Source organism: Heterodontus francisci, chromosome 9, assembly GCF_036365525.1.
Source record: "Heterodontus francisci isolate sHetFra1 chromosome 9, sHetFra1.hap1, whole genome shotgun sequence".
Lineage (NCBI taxonomy): Eukaryota > Metazoa > Chordata > Chondrichthyes > Heterodontiformes > Heterodontidae > Heterodontus > Heterodontus francisci.
In genome coordinates, this window is record NC_090379.1 from 47,510,797 (window position 1) to 47,534,029 (window position 23,233).

Here is a 23,233-nt window from a genome sequence, read left to right on the forward strand (position 1 = left end):
ATGATTTCTCCTGTCTCTGCTTCTATGGGACCAACGTCTACTTTAACTACTCTCTTCCTTTTTATGTACTCATAAAAGTTCTTACAACTTGTTTTTATATTGCTGGCTAGTTTACTCATATTCTATTTTTTCCCTTTTTATCAACTTTTTGGTGGCCCTTTGCTGGTTTCTAAAACACTCCCAATCCTCAGACTTTCTGCTATTTTTTGCAACATTGTAAGGGTGCAGTTTTGGACTTAATTTTAGGAAATGAAGCTGGGCAAGTGGAAAGAGTGGCAGTGGGAGAGCATTTTGGTGGTAGTGATCATAATTCAGTTATCTTTAACATAATTATGGAAAAGGACAATGCTGAACAGGAGTTAGAGTTCTCAATTGGGGCAAGGCAAATTTTACTAAACTGAGGAGTAATTTAGTGAAAGTGAACTGGAAACAGCTATTGGAAGGTAGAGCAGTGGGAGGCAAAGGGGAGATTCAAAGCGTTCAGAGTAAACATGTTCCCACAAACAGAGAGGGTGGGATGGCCAAATCTAGAGCCCCCTGGATGTCAAGGAGCTTACAGGGCAAGATAAGGCAGAAAAGGAAAGTGTACGTCTGTCAACGAGAACTCAATACTATGGAAAGCCGAGAGGAGTACAGAAAGTGGAACGGTGAAAACAAAAAGGAAATTAGGAAAGCAGAGGACATGAAAGAATATTGGCAAGCAAAATCAAGGTGAACCCAAAGATGTTTTACCAATACATTAGAACTGTTACGACTGACTGCTCAAGACAAAGCCCCCGATCAAAATATATGATTCTGATTGTGGTGGGAGAAATGCACTGTTGATTCAGTGCTGCACATCCACAGATCGCCTAACTTTTCATTTTAAACTTTCCAAATTAAAGAAAGACCTAGCCAAATTGTACTATCTATTAACTCCTGAATGAGGCTAACCAAACCAGGTGTCTTTAGATCACCAAATTAACTGTTTAATTAGAAAAACTAAATTTTTAAACACTACTGAGATATAAACATTTAAAATGGAAAAATTAGTGTCCATGCAGATTTACGCTCCTGCCGAAGTGGAATCTTCCAATGTAGAACAGTCAAAGGTTGAAGTCTTCACAGCGTCCGCTGAGGGAAAAAAAATGGTTCTTCAACAGTAGAACAGTCCATAGTCTAATTCAGTAGTTGAAGTGATGCTTTTCTGCTCCAGTGATGAATTCAGCAATTAACAACTTGCAAACACTTTTTAATGAATCAATTTGGCTTTAGAATTTTTGAGGGATAAAAGATGGTCAGTCTAACTTCCCTTCCTTCAGTTTAAATTATCAGAAATCTCTGTTACGTTCATGCTGGTCCAGTCTGTTTCTGTTAACTGTGTCTCAAAAGCCAGTCTTTTCAGCTAGTTTCAAACATCAATCTGCAACATTGTATCTTTGTCCTTGTTCTCCAAATGGCTGTATCCTACAGCAACAAGAATGTAAATCTGAAGCTGGCTGTATCCGACAGCAACAAGAATGCATTCACTGACTCAGTCCCTGGAGTTTGTTGCCTTAATGCCGTACTGATCTTTTTCCAGGCACACCGCATACTTCTCGGAAAAAAAAAACACTACAGGATCATAAGAGGATAACTAAGGAAAGAGTAGGGCCCATGAAAGACCAAAAAGGTAACCTATGTTTGGGGGCGGAAGATGTTGGTATGGTTCTTAATGAATATTTTGCATGTCTTCACAAAAGTGGGGATGATGCAGATATTGTAGTTAAGGAGGAGGAATGTGAAGTACTGGATGTGATAAACAGAGGTCTCACATGGCAGACTGGAATTAGCATCCTTGAAAGTCGATAAATCACCAGGGCCAGATGAAATGTACCCCAGGCTGTTAAAAGGAGCCAGGGAGAAAATAGCGGATGCTCTGACCATCATTTTCCAGCCCTCACTGGATACAGGTGTGGTGCCGGAGGATTGGAGGACTGTTAACTAAAGGCCTGCTCAGGTCAGAAAAAAAAACCCGACCCGAACCACATCGGACCCGAGCCCAACCCGGCCCGAATCCAGTCATCTTTTCCCGCCACCGGAATGTTCACTTTACCTACCTTGCGATTCCGAATCTGCAGGAAGCTGCAGCATGAGCCCGATGACGTCATAGAGACACTCACTTGCTCACTGCGCAGACTCAGAGTTTCCCTCCTTGACGTCCCAGACTCCCAGCTCAGGTAGGCATTTCAACTTTTGACACTTACTAAACTCAACTTCCCAGCAGAGCAGTACTTACGGTGTGTGTCTGGCCCGAACTGACCCGAGCCCGAAAGCTGGGCCCGGAAGAGAACTTGACCCAACCCGACGCATGTCGTCGGGTCGCATTGGGTTTGGTTCGGGTAGCACGTCTTTACTGCTAATGTGGTACCTTTGTTTAAAAGAGGAGCGAGGGATAGACCGAATAATTACAGGCGAGTCAGTCTAACCTCTCTAGTGGACAAATTATTGGAATCTATTCTGAGACACAGAATAAATTGTCACTTAGAAGGGCATGGATCAATCAAGGATAGTCAGCATGGATTTGTTAAGGGAAGGTGATTTCTGACTAACTTGATTGAATTTCTTGAGGAAGTAACAAGGAGGAATGATGAGGGTAGTGCAGTTGATATGGTTTACATGAATTTTAATAAGGCTTTTGACAAGGTCCCACATGGCAGACTAGTTTTAAAAAAAAGCCCATGGGAGCCACAGAAATGCAGCAAGGTGGATACAAAATGTCTCAGTGGCAGGAAACAAAGGGCAAATGCTGATGGGTGCTTTTGTGACTGGAAGGTTGTTTCCAGTGGCCTTCCGCAGGGCTCAGTTCTAAATCCCCTGCTTTTTGTGCTATATATTCATGATTTGGACGTAAATGTAGGAAGCATGATCAAGATGTTTGCAGACGACACCAAGATTGGCCGTGTGGTTGATAGCGAGGAGAACAGCTGCAGACTGCAGCAAGATATCAATGGACTGGTCAGGTGGGCAAAAAAGTGGCAAATGGAATTCAACTTGGAGAAGTGTGAGGTGATGCATTTGGGGAGGTCAAACAAGGCAAAGGAATACGCAATTAATGGGAGAATACCAAGAGGTGCAAAGGAAGTGAGGGACCTTGGAATGAATGCCCACAGATCCCAGAAGGTAGCAGGACAGATTGATAAGGTGGTTAAGAAGGCATATGGAATCTTTTCCTTTATTAGCCAAGGTATAGAATATAAGAGCAGGGAGGTTATGCTGGAACTGGAGTTTGCACTGGAGTGCTGACTTGCGGCAGCATTAGAATGCTAAAGTGGGAGTTTTGTGACTGAGGGAGTTCAGTGAGGAGGGAGTGAGGAGCTCCTTTCATTTCCTATCTGTCCTCCGTGAGGTGAGCCGAGAGTTTCCAAAGAGCACAGCTGACTGGTGAGTAAGTCCTGGTGGGTATTTTTCAAACTGGATTGAATTGTAAGTCATTGTTTTAGCAAGACTTAGTTGATTTATTTTCTTTTATTATAACAGTCTTAAGTTTTAAATTTAAAGGGTTTAGTCATGGCAGGAGAGCTTAAAGCGTGGTTTGCTCCTCTTGCTGCATGTGGGAATCCGGGAACATTTCCAGTCCCCGGGACCAGCATGTGTGCAGCAAGTGTGTCCAGCTGCAGCTCCTGGAAGCTCGGGTTTTAGAGCTGGAACGGCGGCTGGAAACACTGTGGAGCATCCGCGAGTCTGAGAGCATCGTGGATAGCACGTGTAGAGAGGTGGTCACACCGCAGCTGAAGGGACTTGAGGAAGGAAGGGAATGGGTGACCACCAGGCAGTCCAAGAGAAACAGGCAGGTAGTTCAGGAGTCCGCTGGGGTCCTGCTTGCAAATTAGTATTCCATTTTGGAGGTTGATGAGGCTGGTTCCTCCAGGGAGTGCGGACAGAGCCAAGCTTCTGGCACCACAAGCAGCCTGTCTGCACAGGAAGCGGGAAAGAGAGGAATAGCAATAGTAATAGGGGATTCTATAGTCAGGGGAACAGATAGGCGCTACTGTGGCCATCAACGTGGCTCCAGGATGGTTGCCTCCCTGGTGCCAGGGTCCGGGATGTCATTGAACGGCTGCAGGGCATCCTGAAGGGGGAGGGTGATAAGGCAGAGGTCATGGTACATGTTGGTACCAATGACATAGGTAGAAAGAGGGATGAGGTCTTGCATCAAGAATTCAGGGAGTTAGGTAGTAGACTAAATAGCAGGACCTCTCGGGTTGTAATCTCTGGATTACTCCCAGTGCCACGTGCTAGCGAGTATAGAAATAGGAGAATAGCACAGATGAATGCGTGGCTTAAGAGTTGGTGCAGGAGGGAGGGTTTTAGATTCCTGGACCACTGGGACCGTTTCTGGGGAAGGTGGGACCTGTACAAGCGGGACAGTCTACATCTGAACCACAGGGGGATTAACATCCTTGCTGGCAGGTTTGCTAGTGCTGTTGGGAGGAGTTTAAACTAATTTGGCAGGGGGAGGGGATGCAGACTCCTAGCAGAATAGGGACACAGCTAAACACAGGAAAGCAAACAAGTCAGAGGGAATACAGCTGAAGTAAGTTTCAAGGGAGTAAGACCAGAACGGATGGCCTCTACTTGGATGTCAGGAGTATTACAGGTAAAACGGATGAGTTAAGGACAAGGATTGACATGTGGATTTGTGATATAGTAGCCATCACGGAGACATGGTTGAGGGAGAGGCAGGATTGGCAGCTCAATATCCCGGGATATAGAATCTTCAGGCGAGACAGAGGAGGGGATAAAAGAGGAGGGGATAAAAGAGGAGGGGGCATTGCAATATTAGTTAAGGAGTCAGTTACTGCAGTAAGGAATGATGATATCTTGGAGGGGGCATCAAATGAAGCTTTATGGGTAGAATTTAGGAATAAAAAAGGGTCAGCCACATTGAATGGTGTTTATTATCGACCCCCAGATAGTCAGCGGGAAATTGAGGAGCAAATATGTGCGCAATTCACAGAGGTGTGTAAAAATAATAATAGGGCAATTATATTAGATGATTTCAACTTTCCCAACATTAATTGGGATAGTCATTGTGTTAAGGGCTTAGATGGAGTGGAGTTCTTAAAATGTATACAGGAGAACTTTTTAGCTCAATATGTAGAGGATCCAACAAGGGAGGGTGCAGTGCTGGACCTAATTCTGGGGAATGAAGCCGGTTGATGCATTGGTGGGGGTGCATTTTGGTGATAGCGACCACATCATGGTACAATTTAAGCTTGTTATGGAGAAAAAAATAGACAAGTTGCAAAAAAAGGTTTTGGATTGGGGGAGAGCGAATTTTAGTAAAATAAGGCAGGATCTGGCCAAGGTAGACTGGAAAGAGTTACTTGTCGGGAAATCTACAGAACAGCAGTGGGGGGCATTCAAAAAGGAAATGGGGAGGGTACAGGCCCAACATGTTTCCTCGAGGGTAATAGGTAGGAGCAACAAGCCCAGAGAACCATGGATGATCAGAAACATTCAGGGTACGATGAGAAGGAAAAGAGAGGCTTTTAGCAAATACAAGGAGAGCAAATCAACGGAAGCATTAGTGGAGTACAGAAAGTGTAGGATGGAGCTTAAGAAAGCAATTAGGAGAGCAAAGAGGGGATATGAGAAAGCTCTGGCTGGTAAAAGTAGGGAAAATCCCAAGATATTCTATAAGTATATCAATGGGAAGAGGATAACCAGGAAAAGAGTAGGATCCATTAGGGACCAAGGGGGAAATCTGTGGGTGGAACCAGAGGACATTGGTAGGGTTTTTAACGAATACTTCACATCTGTCTTCACCCAATAGAATGAGGATGTAGATATGGAACTTAGAGAGACGGTGAGGTTCTTAAGCAAATTGTCATAGGGAGTGACAAGGTATTGGAGGTTTTGGAAGGCTTAAAAGTGGACAAATCTCCAGGTCTGGACGATTTGCATCCCAGGATGCTGTGGGAGGCAAGGGTGGAGATTGCAGGGGCTCTGACCCAAATTTTTTTAATTCCTCTCTTGCCATGGGGGAGGTGCCAGAGGACTGGAGAATGGTTAATGTGGTCCCACTATTTAAGAAAGGTTGTAGAGATCAGCCAGGGAACTACAGACCAGTGAGTCTTACGTCAGTGGGAGGGAAACTATTGGAGAAAATTCTGAAGGAGAGAATCTATCTCCATTTGGAGAGGCAAAATTTGATTAGGAATAGTCAGCATGGCTTTGTCAGAGGGAGGTCATGCCTAACAAATTTGATTGAATTTTTTGAGCACGTGACCAGGTGTGTAGATGAGGGTAGTGCAGTTGATGTAGTTTTCATGGATTTCAGCAAAGCCTTTGACAAGGTCCCACATGGGAGACTTATCAAGAAAGCAAATGCACATGGGATAAAGGTAACTTGATAAGGTGGATTCAAAACTGGCTTAGCTGTAGGAGACAGAGAGTGATGACAAAAGGCTGTTTTAGTGACTGGAAGCCAGTGTCCAGTGGCGTACCACAGGGGTGACGTGATCGAGGTGTACAAGATTATGAGGGGCGTGGACAGGGTGGATAGGGAGCAGCTGTTCCCCTTAGTTGAAGCGTTAGTTACGAGGGGACACAAGTTTAAGGTGAGGGGCAGGAGGTTTAAGGGGGATTTGAGGAAGAACTTTTTTACCCAGAGGGTGGCGACAGTCTGGAATGCACTGCCTGGGAGGGTGGTAGAGGCGGGTTGCCTCACATCCTTTAAAAAAAGTACCTGGCTGAGCACTTGACACGTCATAACATTCAAGGCTATAGGCCAAGTGCTGGCAAATGGGATTAGGTAGACAGGTCAGGTGTCTTTAATGCATCGGTGCAGAGTCGATGGGCCTCTTTTGCACTGTATTATTCTGTGATTCTGTGAACTGTATAACTCATTGGTTAGGCCACTACTTGAGCACTGTGTGCAGATCTGGTCACCTCATTACAGAAAGAACGTAATTGCACTAGAGAGGGTACAGAGGAGATTTACGAGGATGTTGCTGGGACTGGAAAAATGAAGCTATGAGGAAAGAATGGATAGGCTGGGGTTGTTTTCCTTGGAACAGGAGGCTGAGGGGAGATTTGATTGAGATGTACAAAATTGTGAGGGGCCTGGAGGTCAGTGACTAAGGGAACATAGATTCAAAGTGATTGATAGAAAGTGTGGAGGGGAGAAGGAGGGTTTTTTCATGCTAGGGGTATGGAACTCACTGCCTGTAAGGGTAGGAGAGACAGAAACCCTCAACTCATTTAAAAGGTCTCATGCCAACTAGCTTTGTTAAATAATAATTTTCTTTAATCCAATGACTGGAGATCTGAATTTATATTTTTTTGAAAATATTTAAGAGAACAGTTGAAGGATGACGTTGCTGGCAGCTTAGGATGGACACCTAATTTGCAACACTGTATCCTACATTGCAAGGCCTGTGAGATGAAGATGAAATGGCTGTTCATCCCAGCAAGAACCAAGACCCAGGAAGTTTAAGGGAATTACCTTTTTTTTTTAAAAGCAAGAAGAGAAACACTGCTGCCATGTTTGAAGCAGTGGGTGACTGCCAGGTGACAAGCCCCTCTCCAACTGTGGTTTTAAGCCTGTGTTTCTCTACAGCAGCAAAGAAAAGCTTCTGGACTCTGACGTGCAGACCCAATTTGGACCATTTCAAGCATACAAGCTTCAAACTCTGCTTGTTGACTGACCACCTTTGCATACTCCAACTACAATCAGAAACTCTGTTGGAGGAAATCATCCGCATCACTGTCTCCAAGGGACCCACCGAACCAGTTATCTACCACTTCAAACCAAAAGCCTCAGGACCACCAAATTCAGCTAGAAGCCAGCTGAATCACCAAACCCCACAGGCTTTTTCTATGGATTCTAACTCAACCAATTGACCTTTCCCCACTCTGTAACCTATTTGTGTTTATGTAAACCTCTAGTGTGTGTGTGTGTGTGTGTGTGTGTGTGTGTGTGTGAGAGAGTGAAAGTTGGCGCATAGTTTATTATTTTTATTAGTTCGGTTTAGGTACAATTAAGTTCACCGCTTTCTTTGGTAAACTCAAGAAAACCTGTCCGAGTGGGTCTTGTTATGATCCTAGCAAGTAAGCAATCAAACATCTACTGAATTGGCCAATACATCCACTTTAAGAAAGAATGAAACCTGTCGTGGTCTAACAAGGAGAGGAAAAAGGGGGAAGCCCTTCTGCCCCTCCTCAGGTGACTCTCACAAAGGTATCTGGATATGCACCTGAAGTGACTGCGGACCAAAGGTTGGAAAGTGGGATTAGACTTGGTGGCTCGTTTTTCAGCCGGCGCAGACACGATGGGTCAAGTGACCTCTTTCTGTGCTGTGAACTTTCTATGATTCTATAATATATAGTATTTACAGCACAGAAACAGGCCATTCAGTCTCACAGGTCCATTTTGACTTTTTTGCACCATACAAGCTTCCTCCCACTCGTCATCTAACTCCACCAGCATATCTCTCCATTCCCTTCTTCCTCATGGGCTTATCTAGCTTCCTCTTAACTGTATCTATGATAGTCACCTCAACTATTTATGGTAGAGAGTTCTAACATTCTTATCATTAACAATTCTATCTTACTGCAGTTATACAGGGCCTTGGTGAGACCACATTTGGGGTATTGTGTGCAGTTTTGGTCTCCTTATCTGAGGAAGGATGCTCTTGTCACGCAGGAAGTGCAAAGATGATTTACTCGGCTGATTCCTGGGATGGCAGGATTGACGTACGAGGAGATATTGGATCAACAGGCCTATATTCACTAGGGTTTAGAAGAATGAGAAGGGAGCTCATATAAACATAACCTCTCGGCTTTTCAATTCTATCACTCTAGATGTGAACCCTGTGCTTTGGTAGTTTTTTTTTGTCATGGCCTTATTAACCAGTGTGACCTGTGCATCTGTACCCCCAGATCTCTTTGCTCCTCTACCACATTTTGACACTTATTTTCCAAGGAGCATGTGAACTCCTATTCTTCCTACCAAAATGTTATGGCCCTGTAACAATAAAGCATCTAGCTCTAGTTTGGTAGTGGTTTGCTTAATTCATTTATTCAATCACAATACACATGGAGTTTAAAACGAACTTCATTCAGACATGTCCTAAGCTTAAATACATAAAAGCTGAGTATATTTTAATCACCAAGCAGGTCATTTGAGGAGTTTGCTTGAGGAGAGTGGCAAAGTGACGTAACTCAAACAGTTGTATGCTTATGTGCAGGACTGGCAGCTACTTTTGTGTTTAGCTCACAGTTATTCAAAGTCATGAAATGCTGGCAAACTTTTTGAGGATGTTTAATTATGAGAATATTCAAAATCAGAGAAATCAGCGGAAATTTAAATGTCCAAATCAGGCCAGTTAGCTGTAGTAAGAATATAAAATATCTATATGTATACTTAGAAAAATTGTTTTAAAGACTGAAAACCAATTAATTTTTTTCTTATTTCAAAGTGTTTGTATAGTCTTCAAGGGCAGTTAGGCATTGCCAGCGACGCCCACATCCTGTGAATGAAAAAGTCTAACATCTATTAATATATAAATTAACTTATCCAGTTTTTTAGTAGATTCATATGGCAGTTGAAGTCTATATCAAGGTTTGTTGTTACTGATACTCTGCCATTTTTGCAAACCAAGGAAATCCTGAGTGAAGACAGAGTAAACCCCATAGCTAGAGAAATGCGAAGATTTTCTGTTCATTATCTTGTGCAGGCCACCAAAAATCTATCACAATATAAAAGTGAAGATGTAAGGATGTGGCAGTTGAGACTCAAATATGAGATCAGTAGAAGGTAAGAGGTCAGAATACCTACCGTTAAGAGACATCCAACATCTTTACAGCCTCCTTTCACATCCTTTAGTCCTCTGACTCTGCGCTGCTCTGAAATTTCTTCCCTAAACCCTTCTGCCTTTTCACTTCCCTTTCCATTTTCAACCAAGCTGTTATCATTCCTTCTAACTGTGCACTGAGAAAAAAATCCTTGATATATTTAAGTGGTAACCTGATGCAGTTTTATTAATACTGTTGAAAATGAGTTTATCACAAAAAAAATAAGCACTTTTAATCAGTGTCTCGTCCACCACCCGAGAGTAGCCCAATATTAAATAACTAAAATGACTTCAAAAAAACTACACAGAACCAGTTTATTAGAAAGTTAAATATTTATTAATAGCTATTAAAAAGGTATCTATTAGCACGCTTGTGCATGAAAGGAAAGCATAATTTTTAAAAGCTTTCTTAGTGGCCTGCAAACTGCTGCAATAAGCATAAACTCACCATGGTGATTATTTTAATCTAGGGTGTGGCCATTTTTGTGGGCCGAGCCGGCTATCAGCACAATCTTTTTTAAACTAGCACAAAAGGTCGCGGAAACTCAATTTGCACGAGATGTAACTTGCGCTTAAAATTTCTCCTTCTTTGGTGCTTGTTGGGCCAATTTAGAGCAAACTGTGCTGCATAAACCAGTGCAACCTAGCTGAAACTGTACCCCAATGTGTCCAACAAGCCTTCCAAGCAGTATTCTTTTAAAGAGCCCAGGGAATTCCTGCTCTATTAAGGATAGGCAATAAATGCTGGCCTTGCCAGCGACGCTCACATCCCAAGAATGATTTTAAAAAGGCAACTCAATGCAAAAATGCCTAAATTAAAGAATGGTAAAATCCTACAATCTGTGAAAGAATAATTCTGTGACTTACGTCATGCTAGAAATCTTCAATCAATTAGGGATGGGCAATAAATGCTGGCCTAGCCAACAACACCCACATCCCATGAATGAATAATTTAAAAAAATCTCAGCATGAATGGCAACACTCATCTCGAAGTTGCACATTCTCTCAAACCTGGTTCTATACCTATTACAAAATGTTGGCATCCCTCAGCTGATATCCATTTTTAAAAAAAGAAAATTTACTAAATACCTGGCAGTGAATTACGAATCTATAATCAATCTCAGACCAGGATTTTGTGTTGGAGGCGAGGATTGTGGCGCCAGGCCGATAAAGCAGGGGAAAGCCCGCCTCTGCCTTTTCGTGCCCACTCCACCCCAAAAACTGGCGCAATCCTTCGGTCTTTTTAAGTCTAAGTTTCCCAAGCTGGGTTCCCCGTCCCTTGAAAGACGGGGATCCTGTCTCTGAAAACTGCCGGCCGATCACAGGGCCTGCAGCTCAGCATTAATCGCAGAGCCACTGGGAGCAGTGGCCACTGCCGGTACTGCAGAAGCCTTGGACACAGACCCAACACTGGAACCCAGATCTCAGGTAAGTGAGGTGGGGTCGCCAGGGCCAAACTGGAAGGCCTGGCGAGGGAGGTGGGGGATGGCCGTGTAGTCCAGGGGGAGGGGGATCCTGGGAGTAAACTTGTTCCCGGCAGGGGCCCCCATGGGCCACAGATTGCCCACGCAGGAGGGAATCCCCCATCTCCCAAGCCTGGAATGCGCATTGTAATACAAGGCTCCCTCCACGCATGGCGGGGGCATCCCCTACCACTGGTAAGATCCCAGTAGCGGCGGGAAGAGGCCCTTAAATATCCATTAATAGACCTCTTAAGGGCCTCAATTGACCTCTGGACGGGAAGGCGGTCATCACTCTATCCCGCCCTGATAAGACTGCTTGGCAACGGGGAGGCCTCGGACCCTCCGCCCCCCCCGTCACGATTCTCCGTGCCCCCACCGCGTCTCCAAACCCGCCTCAGGGGGCCCATAAAATCCAGCCCTCAGGGTTTAAATCATGTCAATGTCATGACTTAATTAAAATATGAACTTGATTATCTTAGTTTTATAAATTATCCCAAGGCTCCATTAGTTTGTATATGCCAAACCACATACTGTTAGGGCTAGGCAAATGAACACTGTATACTTTAATCGAAATTGAAAAATTTCTTGTTCCATTAGTTAGAAATTTCAGGTGGATTCAGGAATTCAATGCAAAGTGGCCAAATCTGTAGATATCAAACTAAAAAGGGCACTGGAATCAGCCAAGGCAGCTCAAACGACAGAATGAATTAGACAAAGTGCACAAGTGAACAAAACAATACCAGATGAAATTTAATGCAGCCAAATGTAAAATGCTGCATATGGGATAGAACAACAGTGACACACAGTCCATGAATGGTGCTGAAATAGCTAAGGATTAAACTGAAAGGAATCTTAGTAGACTTGATGCTAAATATGTCCAACTAATGCAGAACAGCAATCAATAAAAATAATTGAAAATACTGCATCCCAGCTTTGGTTGCTGGGAAACAAGACAGACATTGTAGAGCACAGTCACAAGCTGATCCCAAGTATCAGGTGTCTGAGTAATGAAGAAAGACTTGAGTAGTAATTTGGACTTTTGAGACAAGGAAGTAGGTATCGGAGAGGTTATCTTAGGTTTATAAGATTAAGAGAATGGAAATGGCAAATACTTTAAACTAAATGGCAAGAGTAAAATAAAGGTCAAACTAGTAAAAGCTAATTTTAGGAACGTCAAGAAATTCTTCTGACACAAAGTAATCAACCTACTGAAATGACTTCCAGATAGAGATGGAGACAAAAAACCCTACAATCATTTAAGAAACAACTGAATGATACAATGGGTAGACTTTAGGATCTCCCCAGATGGATAAATTAAGTTGGGCTGAAAGACCTTCCACATGAGTAGTTATCTTGCGATCTTGAGAACATAGAATCGGAGAATGGTAACAGCACAGAAGGAGGCCATTCAGCCAGTCATGTCCGTGCCGGCTCTTCTGCAAGAGCAACTCAGCTAGACCCACACCTCCACCCTGCCAATCTCTCTCTTCAGCTGCTTATCCGTTCCCTTTTTGAAAGCCACAATTGAATCTGTCTCCACCACACTCTCAGGCAGTGCATTCTAGATCATAATCAATCACTCACTGAGTAAAAACATTTTTCAGGTTTGGTTCCTTTGTCAATCACCTTAAATTGGTGTCCTCTGGTTGTCACCAATGGTAATAGTTTCTCTCTAGCTACTCTGTCTAGACCAGTCATTATTTTGAACACCTATCAAATTTCATCTCAACCTTCTCTTCTGAGGAGAACAGCCCCAGCTTCTCCCATTTATCCATGCAGCTGAAGTCCCTCATTTCCTGGAACCATTCTCCTAAATCTTAGGAACCCTCACCAATGTCTTCACATCCTTTCTAAAGTGCTTTGCCCAGAATTGGACACAATACTCCAGTTGAGGCTGAACTAGTGTTTTTAAAGCTCCCTCATAACTTCCTTGCATTTGTACTTTATACCTCTATTTATAAAGCCCAGGATCCCAATAATGACATTTGTGCAATCAGCAAATTTTGAAACTTACAGTCTTCTACCTTTTTAGAAAATTAAAATGGTCTTTTATAAAATGATAAAGATTTACCAATGAGCACGCACTGAACTACTTTAACTAAAAGAAACCCTCTGGTCTAGTTTATCCTCCTCGTACATGCATTTTGACAATGAATATTGTTTATCTGTTTGAATAAGAACTTTACTTCAAGTATTTTTTGCTACAGCTGGGTCTGTCAGAGGCCAGGATTTGAACCGCAATGCCAGCTAGTCTGTATCCAGCACTTCAGGTCAGATCAGGCTTCCTTCCCTATTCACTTACTTGTTGTAATAGTGGACCTACCACAGCCCCTGCCCCAATGAGTCACACAGCTCCTCCAGCACATATCGTGTAAACTGAATCTGTGCATCCGCTTGCTGCCAGTTACTCACATCCTATTCCACACAAAAGGTCCTCACCACACCCATTCACTTTTTAAAAAATTGCTTTGCTTTTCTATGTTCTCTTCTAAAGAACCATGCTCTTCTTGTGCTCTGTCCTCCCTCCATTCATACACTCTTTCTTCACCTTCCTACTTCTCTCATTTGATATTTTATTTCCACTTTCTCTCTATTTTTCTTGCTTGATGCACCTTTTCCAGTTTGGCTTATTCCCCCTCACCTCACCATTCATTGCGTCTTCCATTTTGAGTTCTACCAATTTTTTTAGTACCACTTCTTCATCTGTTGTTATCCTAATTCTTCTACTTTTTTTGTATCCTTTCAGTGACCCACCACAAGCTTCTGCAAGAACTAATGCAAAGGCTTCATTTAGTATCACTACCATTCTTTCATGTTTTTTTTCCCAAATCTAATCAGCAACATGTTTTAGCAACTCTTTCTTTTAAGGTGTATAATAAAATCCATTATTACTTATTTACCTGCCAGTCATTTGCTATAATCTCTCTTACCCTTTTTAATCTTTTTCACATCCTTTTATATTTTTATTCTTTTCTTAACTGTCAAGCACACAAGTGTGATGATACAACAATCATGAACAAAATCTGAAGAGTTATAAAAACTGACTCTGTCTTTAAAAAAAATTTACCTTTTAAAAAGTGAACAATACTCCTAAATGACCACTGAAGAAAAAAGCTTGATCTTTGTACATTCAAACTGTCTGCCATGGACAAAGGGCAAATCTGCAAAGCTAAGAGGTGTCAACTGAACCCATCATACACCCATCCTAAAACATTCCAGAATTGAATCTCTTCTTCTGAAACAAAGGTGGTGTGAAGTAGCCATGTTCTGGGCCATTGTGCGATCACCATGGAAAAGAGATCAGAGTGTCTCTAAACGAGAGGCAAGAAGTAACACAGCTTTACCTTAAAAACAGACAGCAGAGAGAGACTCCAAAGAAAGCGACAGAAGAAAAGCAACATCCAGCAGCTTGTTTTCCAGCAAACCAGAAGGCAAGTGCCCTGTAGAATCCTACATCTACACTAGACAGTAGTGAACTAGAAGTGATCCACCATCTTCAACTGAATTTTCAACCAAGAGGGAAATCCATAGTCATTTCAGGCTGCACCCAAAGAGAACTCGATTTCCAAGAAAATTCAACAGGTTTATCGAGACCCCTCCCCACACCACTAAAAATCACTTTCCCCTTTTTCCCCTCTCTGTCTCGTGTGTGTGTGTGTGTGTGTGTGTGTGTGTGTGTGTGTGTGTGTGTGTGTGTGTGTGTGTGCGCGCGCGCGCGCACAAATACACGAGTGGATGCGGTTGTGACAATTTCGGGATAAGGCGTATTGATCAAAAAACAACTGAATTTCTGTTTTTAAATCTATGAGAAAACCTGCCACTGTCTGTTTATTTGACAAATAAAACATTAAGAGGTTAAACCCTAATAGCAAAACACAGTTGCTGCAGTCAGGTGGGGTGTTGAACAATGGGAACCACCCACATTGTACCACATGGTCGCAATGTAACCTTCTTTGATTTGCTCTAGATTTAATATGCGCCATTTAAATCCCATTTTTATTTGAATTTCTCTACTAATCCAAGAGACTTCAATTTTTCTCCACCACTTCTTGTGGGAATATATCTAGTTGGCATTGAAAGAATCTCCTGTTTAAATTTTTCCTAACATTTATCCACAGTTTTCTTTCCAATTTATCTGGACTTTTATCTCATTGGAAGTGGCTTTTCCCAGTCTTCACCTTTAACTATTTCCTTTACTTTGCTCAGTTTTTATATTTAACTAAATTATGAGATTCCTAGATGTTCCCACCCCTTATGTTACCTACTTGCCCCACCACCAATCCCTAAACTAGATCCAACACTAGCTCCTTCCTTTCAATGGGAGTATTCATTTAGAATGCAGTCCTGGGCACATTGTAGAAACTTCACTCCTTCTCTGGCACTTCCACTACATTTATGCCAGTTTATCTTTAGATAATTGAAGTCACCTATTATTATGGCCTTGTTCCTACATATTTCTCTAATTTGCACCTGGTATATAGCATATATTTACATTCAACGATGGGATGTGAACAGTTTGTTGCCCATCCCTCACTGCTCTCGAGAAGGTGGTAGTGAGCCGTCTCCTTGAACCCCTGCACTCTGTGTGCGGTAGGTACACCCACAGTGCTGTCCAGGAGGGAATTCCAGGATTTTAACCAGCGACAGTGAAGGAATGGTGATATAGCTCCAAGTCAGGATGATGTGCGATTTGAAGGGGAACGTGCAGGTGGTGGTTTTCCCATGCATCTGATGCCCTTGATCTTCTAGGTGGTAGAGGTTGTGGGTTTTGAAGGTGCTGTCGGAAGAGTGTTTGCAAATTGCTGCAGTGCACTTTGTAGATGGCACACACTGCCGCCACTGTGCGCCGGTGAACGAGGGAGCAAATGTTGAAGGCGGTGGTTGGGATGCCGATCAAGCAGGGTGCTTTGTCCTGGTTGATGTCAAGCTCCTTGAGTGTTGTTGGAGCTGCACTTATCCAGGCAAGTGGAGAGTATTCCATCACACTCCTGACTTGTGCCATGCAGATGGTGGACAGGCTTTGTGGAATTAGGGATGAGTTACTCACTGCAGAATCCAGCCTCCGGCCTGCTCTTGTAGTTAGAGTATTTGTGTGGCTGGTCCAGTTCAGTTTCTGGTCAATAGCGATGATTGAGCGATGGTAATGCCATTGAACGTAAAGGGGAAATGGTTAGATTTTCTTGTTGGAGATGGTCATTGCCTGGCACTAGTGTGACACAAACGTTACTTGCCATTTATCAGTCCAAGCCTGACTGTTGTCCAGGTTTGCTGCATTTGGGCACAGACTGCTTCATTATCTGAGGAGCTACGAATGGTACGGAACATTGTGCAATTATCAGCAAACATCCTCACTTCTGACGTTATGATGGATGAAAGGTCATTGACGAATGATAAAGCAGCTGATGATTTACCCTAGGACACTACCTTGAGGAACTCCTGTAGCGATATCCTGGGACTGAGATGATTGGCCTCCAACAACCACAACCATTTTCCTTTGTGCTAGTTATGACTCAAGCCAGTGGAAAGTTTTCCACCTGATTTCCATTGACTTCAATTTTGTTAAAGCTCCTCGATGCCACATCAGGTCAAATGCTGCACTGATGTCAAGGGTAGTCACTCTCACCTCACTTCTGAAATTCAGCTCTTTAGCCTATGTTTGTCCAAGGATGTAATGACATCTGGAGCCAAGTGGCCCTGGCAGAACCCAAAATTAGCATCGGTGAGCAGATTACTGCTGAGTAAGTGCCACTTGATAGTACTGTTGACGACACCTTCCATCACTTTGCTGATGATTGAGATGGGGCGCCAATTAGCCAGATTGGATTTGTCTTGCTTTTTGTTGGACAGGACAGACCTGGGGCATTTTCCATATGTACGGGTAGATGCCAATGTTGTAGCTGTACTGGAACAGCTTGGCCAGGGGTGTAGCTAGTTCTGAAATGCAAGTCTTCAGCACTACAGTCGGGACTTTGTCAGGGCCCATAACCTTTGCTGTATCCAGTGCCTTCAGCCGTTTCTTGATATCACGTGGAGTGAATCAAATTGGGGGAAGACAGGCATCAGTGGAGCTGGGTGCCTCAGGAAGAGGTTGAAATGGCTTGGCATGTCTGGCTGAAGATGGCTGTAAATGCTTCAGCCTTGTCTTTTGCATTGACATGCTGGACTCCCCCATCATTGAGGATCGGGATTTTTGTGGAGCCCCTCTTCTGGTTAGTTGTTCAATTGTCCACCACTATTCATGACTGGACCTAGCAGGACAACAGAGCTTTGATGTGATCCATTGGTTGTGGGATTGCTTATCTCTGTCCATAGCCTGCTGCTTAGTATGCATGTTGTCCTGTGCAGTAGTTTCACAGGTTGGCACCTCATTTTTAGGTATGCCTGGTGCTGCTCCTGGCATGCTCTCCTACACTCCTCATTGAACCAGGGTTGACCCTCTGGCTTGAATTTCAAGGCAGATGATAGCATACGAACATACGAATTAGGAGCTGGAGTAGACCACTCGGCCCTTCGAGCCTGCTCCACCATTCAATAAGTTCAAGGCTGCACTGATTACTCCACATTTCCACCTACCCCCCATAACCTTCCACCCCTTTGCTTATCAAGAATCTATCTACCTCCCCCTTAAAAATATTCAAAGACTCTTCTTCCACTGCCTTTTGAGGAAGCGAATTCCAAACTCACGACCTTCAGAGAAAAAATTTCTCATCTGTCTTAAATGGGTGACACCTTATTTTTAAACAGTGACCCCTAGCTCTAAATTCTCCCAGAAGGGGAAACATCCTTCCCACATCCACCCTGTCAAGACCCCTCAGGATCTTGTATGTTTCAATCAAGTCGCCTTTTACTCTTCTAAATTCCAACCGATACAAGCCTAACCTGTCCAATCTTCCCTCGTGAGACAGCCCGCCCATTCCAGGTATTAGTTTAGTAAACCTTCTCTGTACTGCCTCCAACGCATTTACATCCTTCCTTAAATAAGACGACCAGTGCTGTACGCAGTACAAAACTCGGGAACAAGGAAGATAGTGACAGACTTGAGGATATAGGCTGGTAAAATTGGCAGACACATGGCAGGTGAAACTTAATGCAGAGAAGTGAGAAATGTGAAATGATACATTTTGGTTGGAAGAATGAGAAGATGTAATATGAACTAAATGGCACAATTTTAAAAGGGAGCATACAGTAACGGATAGACCTGGGGGTGTATTCAATATTTGTATATAAGGTGGCAGAGAACATTGAGATGATTATTTTTTTTTAAACCAGTTCCTTGGCTTTATTAATAGTATCAGAGTACAAAAGCAAGGAAGTTATGCTAAACATTTATAAAACACTGGTTATGCCTCAGCTGCAGTAGTGTGTTCAATTCTGGGCACAGCACTTTGGAAAAGATGTCAAGGCCTTGGACAGGGTCCAGATGAGATTTACTGAAATGGTACCTAGGATGAGAGACTTCAGTTATATGGAGAGACTGGAGAAGTTGGAGCTGGTCTTAGCGCAGAGATGGTTAAGAGGAGATTTGAAAAGAACCAGATGCGACGTGAGGAAACATTTTTTTTATAAAAATCACCAAGTTGTTGTGATCTTGAATGCATTCCCTGGAAGTGTGGTGGAAGTAGATTCAATAATAACATTCAAAAGAGAATTGGGTAGATACTTAAGGGAAAAGCATGCAAGGAAAAGAGCAGGAGAGTGAGACTAACTGGATAGTTCTGCCAAAGAGCTGGCACAGGCATGATGGGCCAAATTGCTGCCTCCTCTGCTGTATCATTCTATGAATCCTCTTCTTTCATCACTTTTTTCACTGCTTAGCAGTGTATAATATTCTCCCAAGAATAACAGTTCCCTGCTTATTCTTGATTTCTAACCATATCCAACTTTGTACCACCCTTATATCATCCTTGTATTCTACTGCTGTAATGAAATCTCACAGCACAACTGCCACTGCTCCTGCCTTTTATTCTGTTCTATACCTCCAAATATTTTGACTCTTGGTCCAGTCTTGGCCTAAGCTATCTATCAGTTAATGACATTATAACTCCCAAATGCAAATTGTGTTTTATCCATTTTATTCATAATATATTTACTTACACCCAGCTCAAATTTGTCTGTTTGGCAATCTTAATTATTTTAATCCCTCCTGTAAATTTCCTACAGTCCTCATGCCACTTCTGTGTTCTCATTTTGTTTTGCCCTCCCCTCTGCCACATCAGTTTATAATCACTCCAAAAGCACTAATAATTCTCGCAGAAATGACACTGCTCACAGCCTTGTTCAGATGAACCCTCCTTGCTCTATACAGACCATCCCTGTCGCAGAATTGGTTCCAGCAATCAGAGCTCTTCCCCCACTCCATACCATCTCTCCAACCACTTCACAACTCCTCTGGATTGTTGGTGATTTTCACCTCCTCTGTGCTTCCAAGTGAATAGTATACAGAAGTACTTTTGAAGAAGGGTCACTGACCTGAAATGTTAGCTCTGCTTCTCTCTCCACAGATGCTGCCAGACCTGCTGAGTATTTCCAGCATTTCTTGTTTTTATTTCAGATTTCCAGCATCAGCAGTATTTTGCTTTTACTTTTTTTTGTAAACATTCTCAAATATTCTATAGACTCTTAACATTGAGATTTCAATTTTTTTTTTAAACGGCTTAGCATTGTGAACTATTGCGCTGCGAGTGGAGTGATAGAATCACAGTGCAAGCTTCCCAATAAAGCTGATTGAGTACCAATGTAGTTATAAAATTTACTATATATATCCTGCACTTGCGCTATCATATTTTTACTTTCAACCCCTTAACTGCTATGGCTACTGTAAGCAATTATGGCTCAACTGTTTTTTTTTTGGGGGGGGGGGGGGGCGTGGTTTATAGATGAGTGCTGAGATTTCTTTCCATGTATACTGTACTTCATGCCCATCTCTTCATTATGGCATTATGAAAAAAACCATGACTTAACATTTCATATGCAGCCATTATGCTAAAGGTTCACATTCCATGGATACTAGCAATTATAGTCCATCATATTGCTCACTGTAATTACACAGCATTATATGCCAGAAAAACGGTTGATTTGTCCCTTGTCATACGCAGTGGTTAGCACTGCAGCCTCACAGCTCCAGGGACCCGGGTTCGATTCTGGGTACTGCCTGTGTGGAGTTTGCAAGTTCTCCCTGTGTCTGCGTGGGTTTTCGCCGGGTGCTCCGGTTTCCTCCCACAGCCAAAGACTTGCAGGTTGATAGGTAAATTGGCCATTGTAAATTGCCCCTAGTGTAGGTAGGTGGTAGGGAATATGGGATTACTGCAGGGTTAATATAAACGGGTGGTTGTTGGTCGGCACAGACTCGGTGGGCCGAAGGGCCTGTTTCAGTGCTGTATCTCTAAATAAATAATGCTCATTAAAGAACAGTAACAAATTGTGGAATGTAACCATGTTGGTTCTCAGACAGGCTTTTAGTCCCCCTATTTCTTTTCAGGAAATAGGAATTGCATGAAAGGATACTGAACTTAAGCCAGTTCTGCTAAGAAATGGTACTTGTCCAATTCTAGAACAAATAAATTGAGAGTGAAAAGTTTTACAAAAAAAACTTTCTCCACACAGCTAGCTGTATTCTTTTGTTACATTTTTAAATGTTGAAATTTCAACAGTGTTTAGGATTTTGACAGTGATTCAAATCTAGTAAATTAGGCTTGAAAATGAATTCACTTCCTGTTCAGCCTAACTAAGTATACCTGGCCAAATATAACTGTCAATTGTACAAATGTAGTTTTTTTTTTTGAAGACTAAGTAAGCTGAGCATTAGGTTGTCACCATGTAGTGATAACGGAGGGGTGGCAGAGCAGGGAGGTGGCTTGTGCAACCTTCTTCAAATCCACAACCTGACCCACAGAATATTGCTGCCAAGTATTTACCATAAATTAATTAATCTTGTTGAGAATTGGTGGCAAGGGTCTGCCTCTAAAGAGGGATTAACTATACAGAAATACAATAAAATGTAAAATGCCCAAACCATACAGAGCATCTTCTGATGATACAAGTCTATATCCCAGAATATATAATATTCAATTGACGAAGCGATGGCTACAATCAGTTTTTGCAGAGAATGGCCAATTGCTTTATTGTATCATTGCCTAAGGAAGGTGATTTGTAAAACACATTGGAATTTCAAGAAGCACTTGATTATAGTAAGACATTTGTTTGACTGCTCACCTCACCAAATGCTCCTCTGCCAATGACTTTCAACATTTCAAAGTCATCTCGGTGTAGCCGCAGTTCCTTTACAGTAGAGGTGAATGGTTTTGCTGCAAAGTTCAAAAATGATGAAATTAGAGAGGTTGTATTCATTGGACGTTTGTTTCAGAATATGACTTTTACTGAAATGTTGGAAAATTAGACCAAGAATGCTCAAAATTCCACTATTCCAAGCTAAGTATTATTCTCTGCAAAACAAAGCATTTCAGGTATTTTAAATTATCTGATCTGTGCATTTTTAGATTATAAAATCAGTTGTAATTCTTCTGAATTGAAAAAATGTGCAGTGCAATGGGGAAGGAACGGGGGAGTGGGACTAGCTGAATTGCTCTTAGAGAGCTGGCACGAGCTCAATGGGCTGAATGGATTCCTTCCCTGCTGTATGCATTCCGCAGTAAGAATGCTAAATTCTGGAAATGCTTTCACAGCTTTAAAATGTCATATTTATGAATGGACCAAGGTCCAACAGATATTATGCAGTTATTAGGAATAACTTAAAAAATGAATTCAATTTGAAAAAAATTTCAAGCCCAATTTTGTACCAAATCTCCCACTAAGATAAATCTCTAATCATAGATGAGCATCCTTCTTAATGAAAATAATAGACATAATTGGTAGAACATGAGCTTGTGGTCACAATTCCCAAATATGTGTGTGTGTGTGTGTGTGTGTGTGTGTGTGTGTGTGTGTGTATTGTGGGGGCTGGAGGTGGGAGGGATTAGGGACAGATGAAAAAAGGGTGAAGAGAAGCTGGGGCTTGGTCACTGTTCCACTGTCGACTCGCTAAGTCTGAATCATTTTAATTCCAGCAACAACACAGTAAAGTGACAATTTAGTGCATTAAAACACAGTTAATTTAAAGTTTCTTAATGAAAATTTAAGAGTAGACTGTGTGTAAGTATGATACACATCCACAGCCAAAAAAACAAATAGTTGCTCAGCAGCAATAAGGCAGTTCATGGCATTGTGCACTCCTTTAAGAGGCGGTATTGGCTTGTAACTCCAATGGCACTAGCACTTCTTTGTTTATTTTGCTATTTACTAAACATTTGTATAAAATCCTGCAACACCCTTTCAGTCTCGTTTTGCATGATGTGCATTATTAAGGAACTGTGTTTAAACAACTATATACGAGTACAGACAGAATGGGAGAGTTCAAAAAATAATAAAAATGCTTTTATATAGTGCCACTCTCAACCTTGGGATAACCAGAAGCATTTTACAGACAATTAGGTTTTAATGTAGGAACCACGACAGCCAATTTGAGCACAGCTTGGTCCCATAAACAGTAATGTGATAATGAACAGATAACCTGCTTTTAATGCTGTTGGTTGAAGAATAAATATTGGCTAGGACCCCTACGCTCTTCGAGATAGCGTCACGGCATCTTTTACATCCACCTAGGAGAGCAGATGGGGCCTCAAATGATTAACAATTTAGCAACAAAATGTTTGCATAAATGTTACTCAAGAGTTCTGTACCTTTTAAAAATGCTAATGGCCATGGACAAACAATATGGTGCACAAAAAGGTTAATGTGGAAAATAGATATATTCACTGGATGTCCTATTTGTATGCTATTACTGATTGTACTTAAGAGTTTTGCAATACAGGTAAAAGTTGTTGCCATTACATCAATTACTAGAATATAGCGAGTTTATGCACTAAGACTTCAACATAAAGGCCAATTGCACAA

General features: G+C 42.3%; 1 protein-coding gene across 1 annotated transcript in view; it reads right to left on the bottom strand.

The window, feature by feature from the left end:
• cdc42bpb (CDC42 binding protein kinase beta (DMPK-like)) overlaps positions 1-23,233 on the bottom strand; it is a 268,863-nt gene that overhangs the window by 148,960 nt on the left and 96,670 nt on the right. The window contains exon 2 of the mRNA XM_068038967.1: positions 21,497-21,588. Coding sequence (XP_067895068.1) covers positions 21,497-21,588 — 92 coding nt within the window. The remainder of the gene's footprint in view (positions 1-21,496; positions 21,589-23,233) is intronic.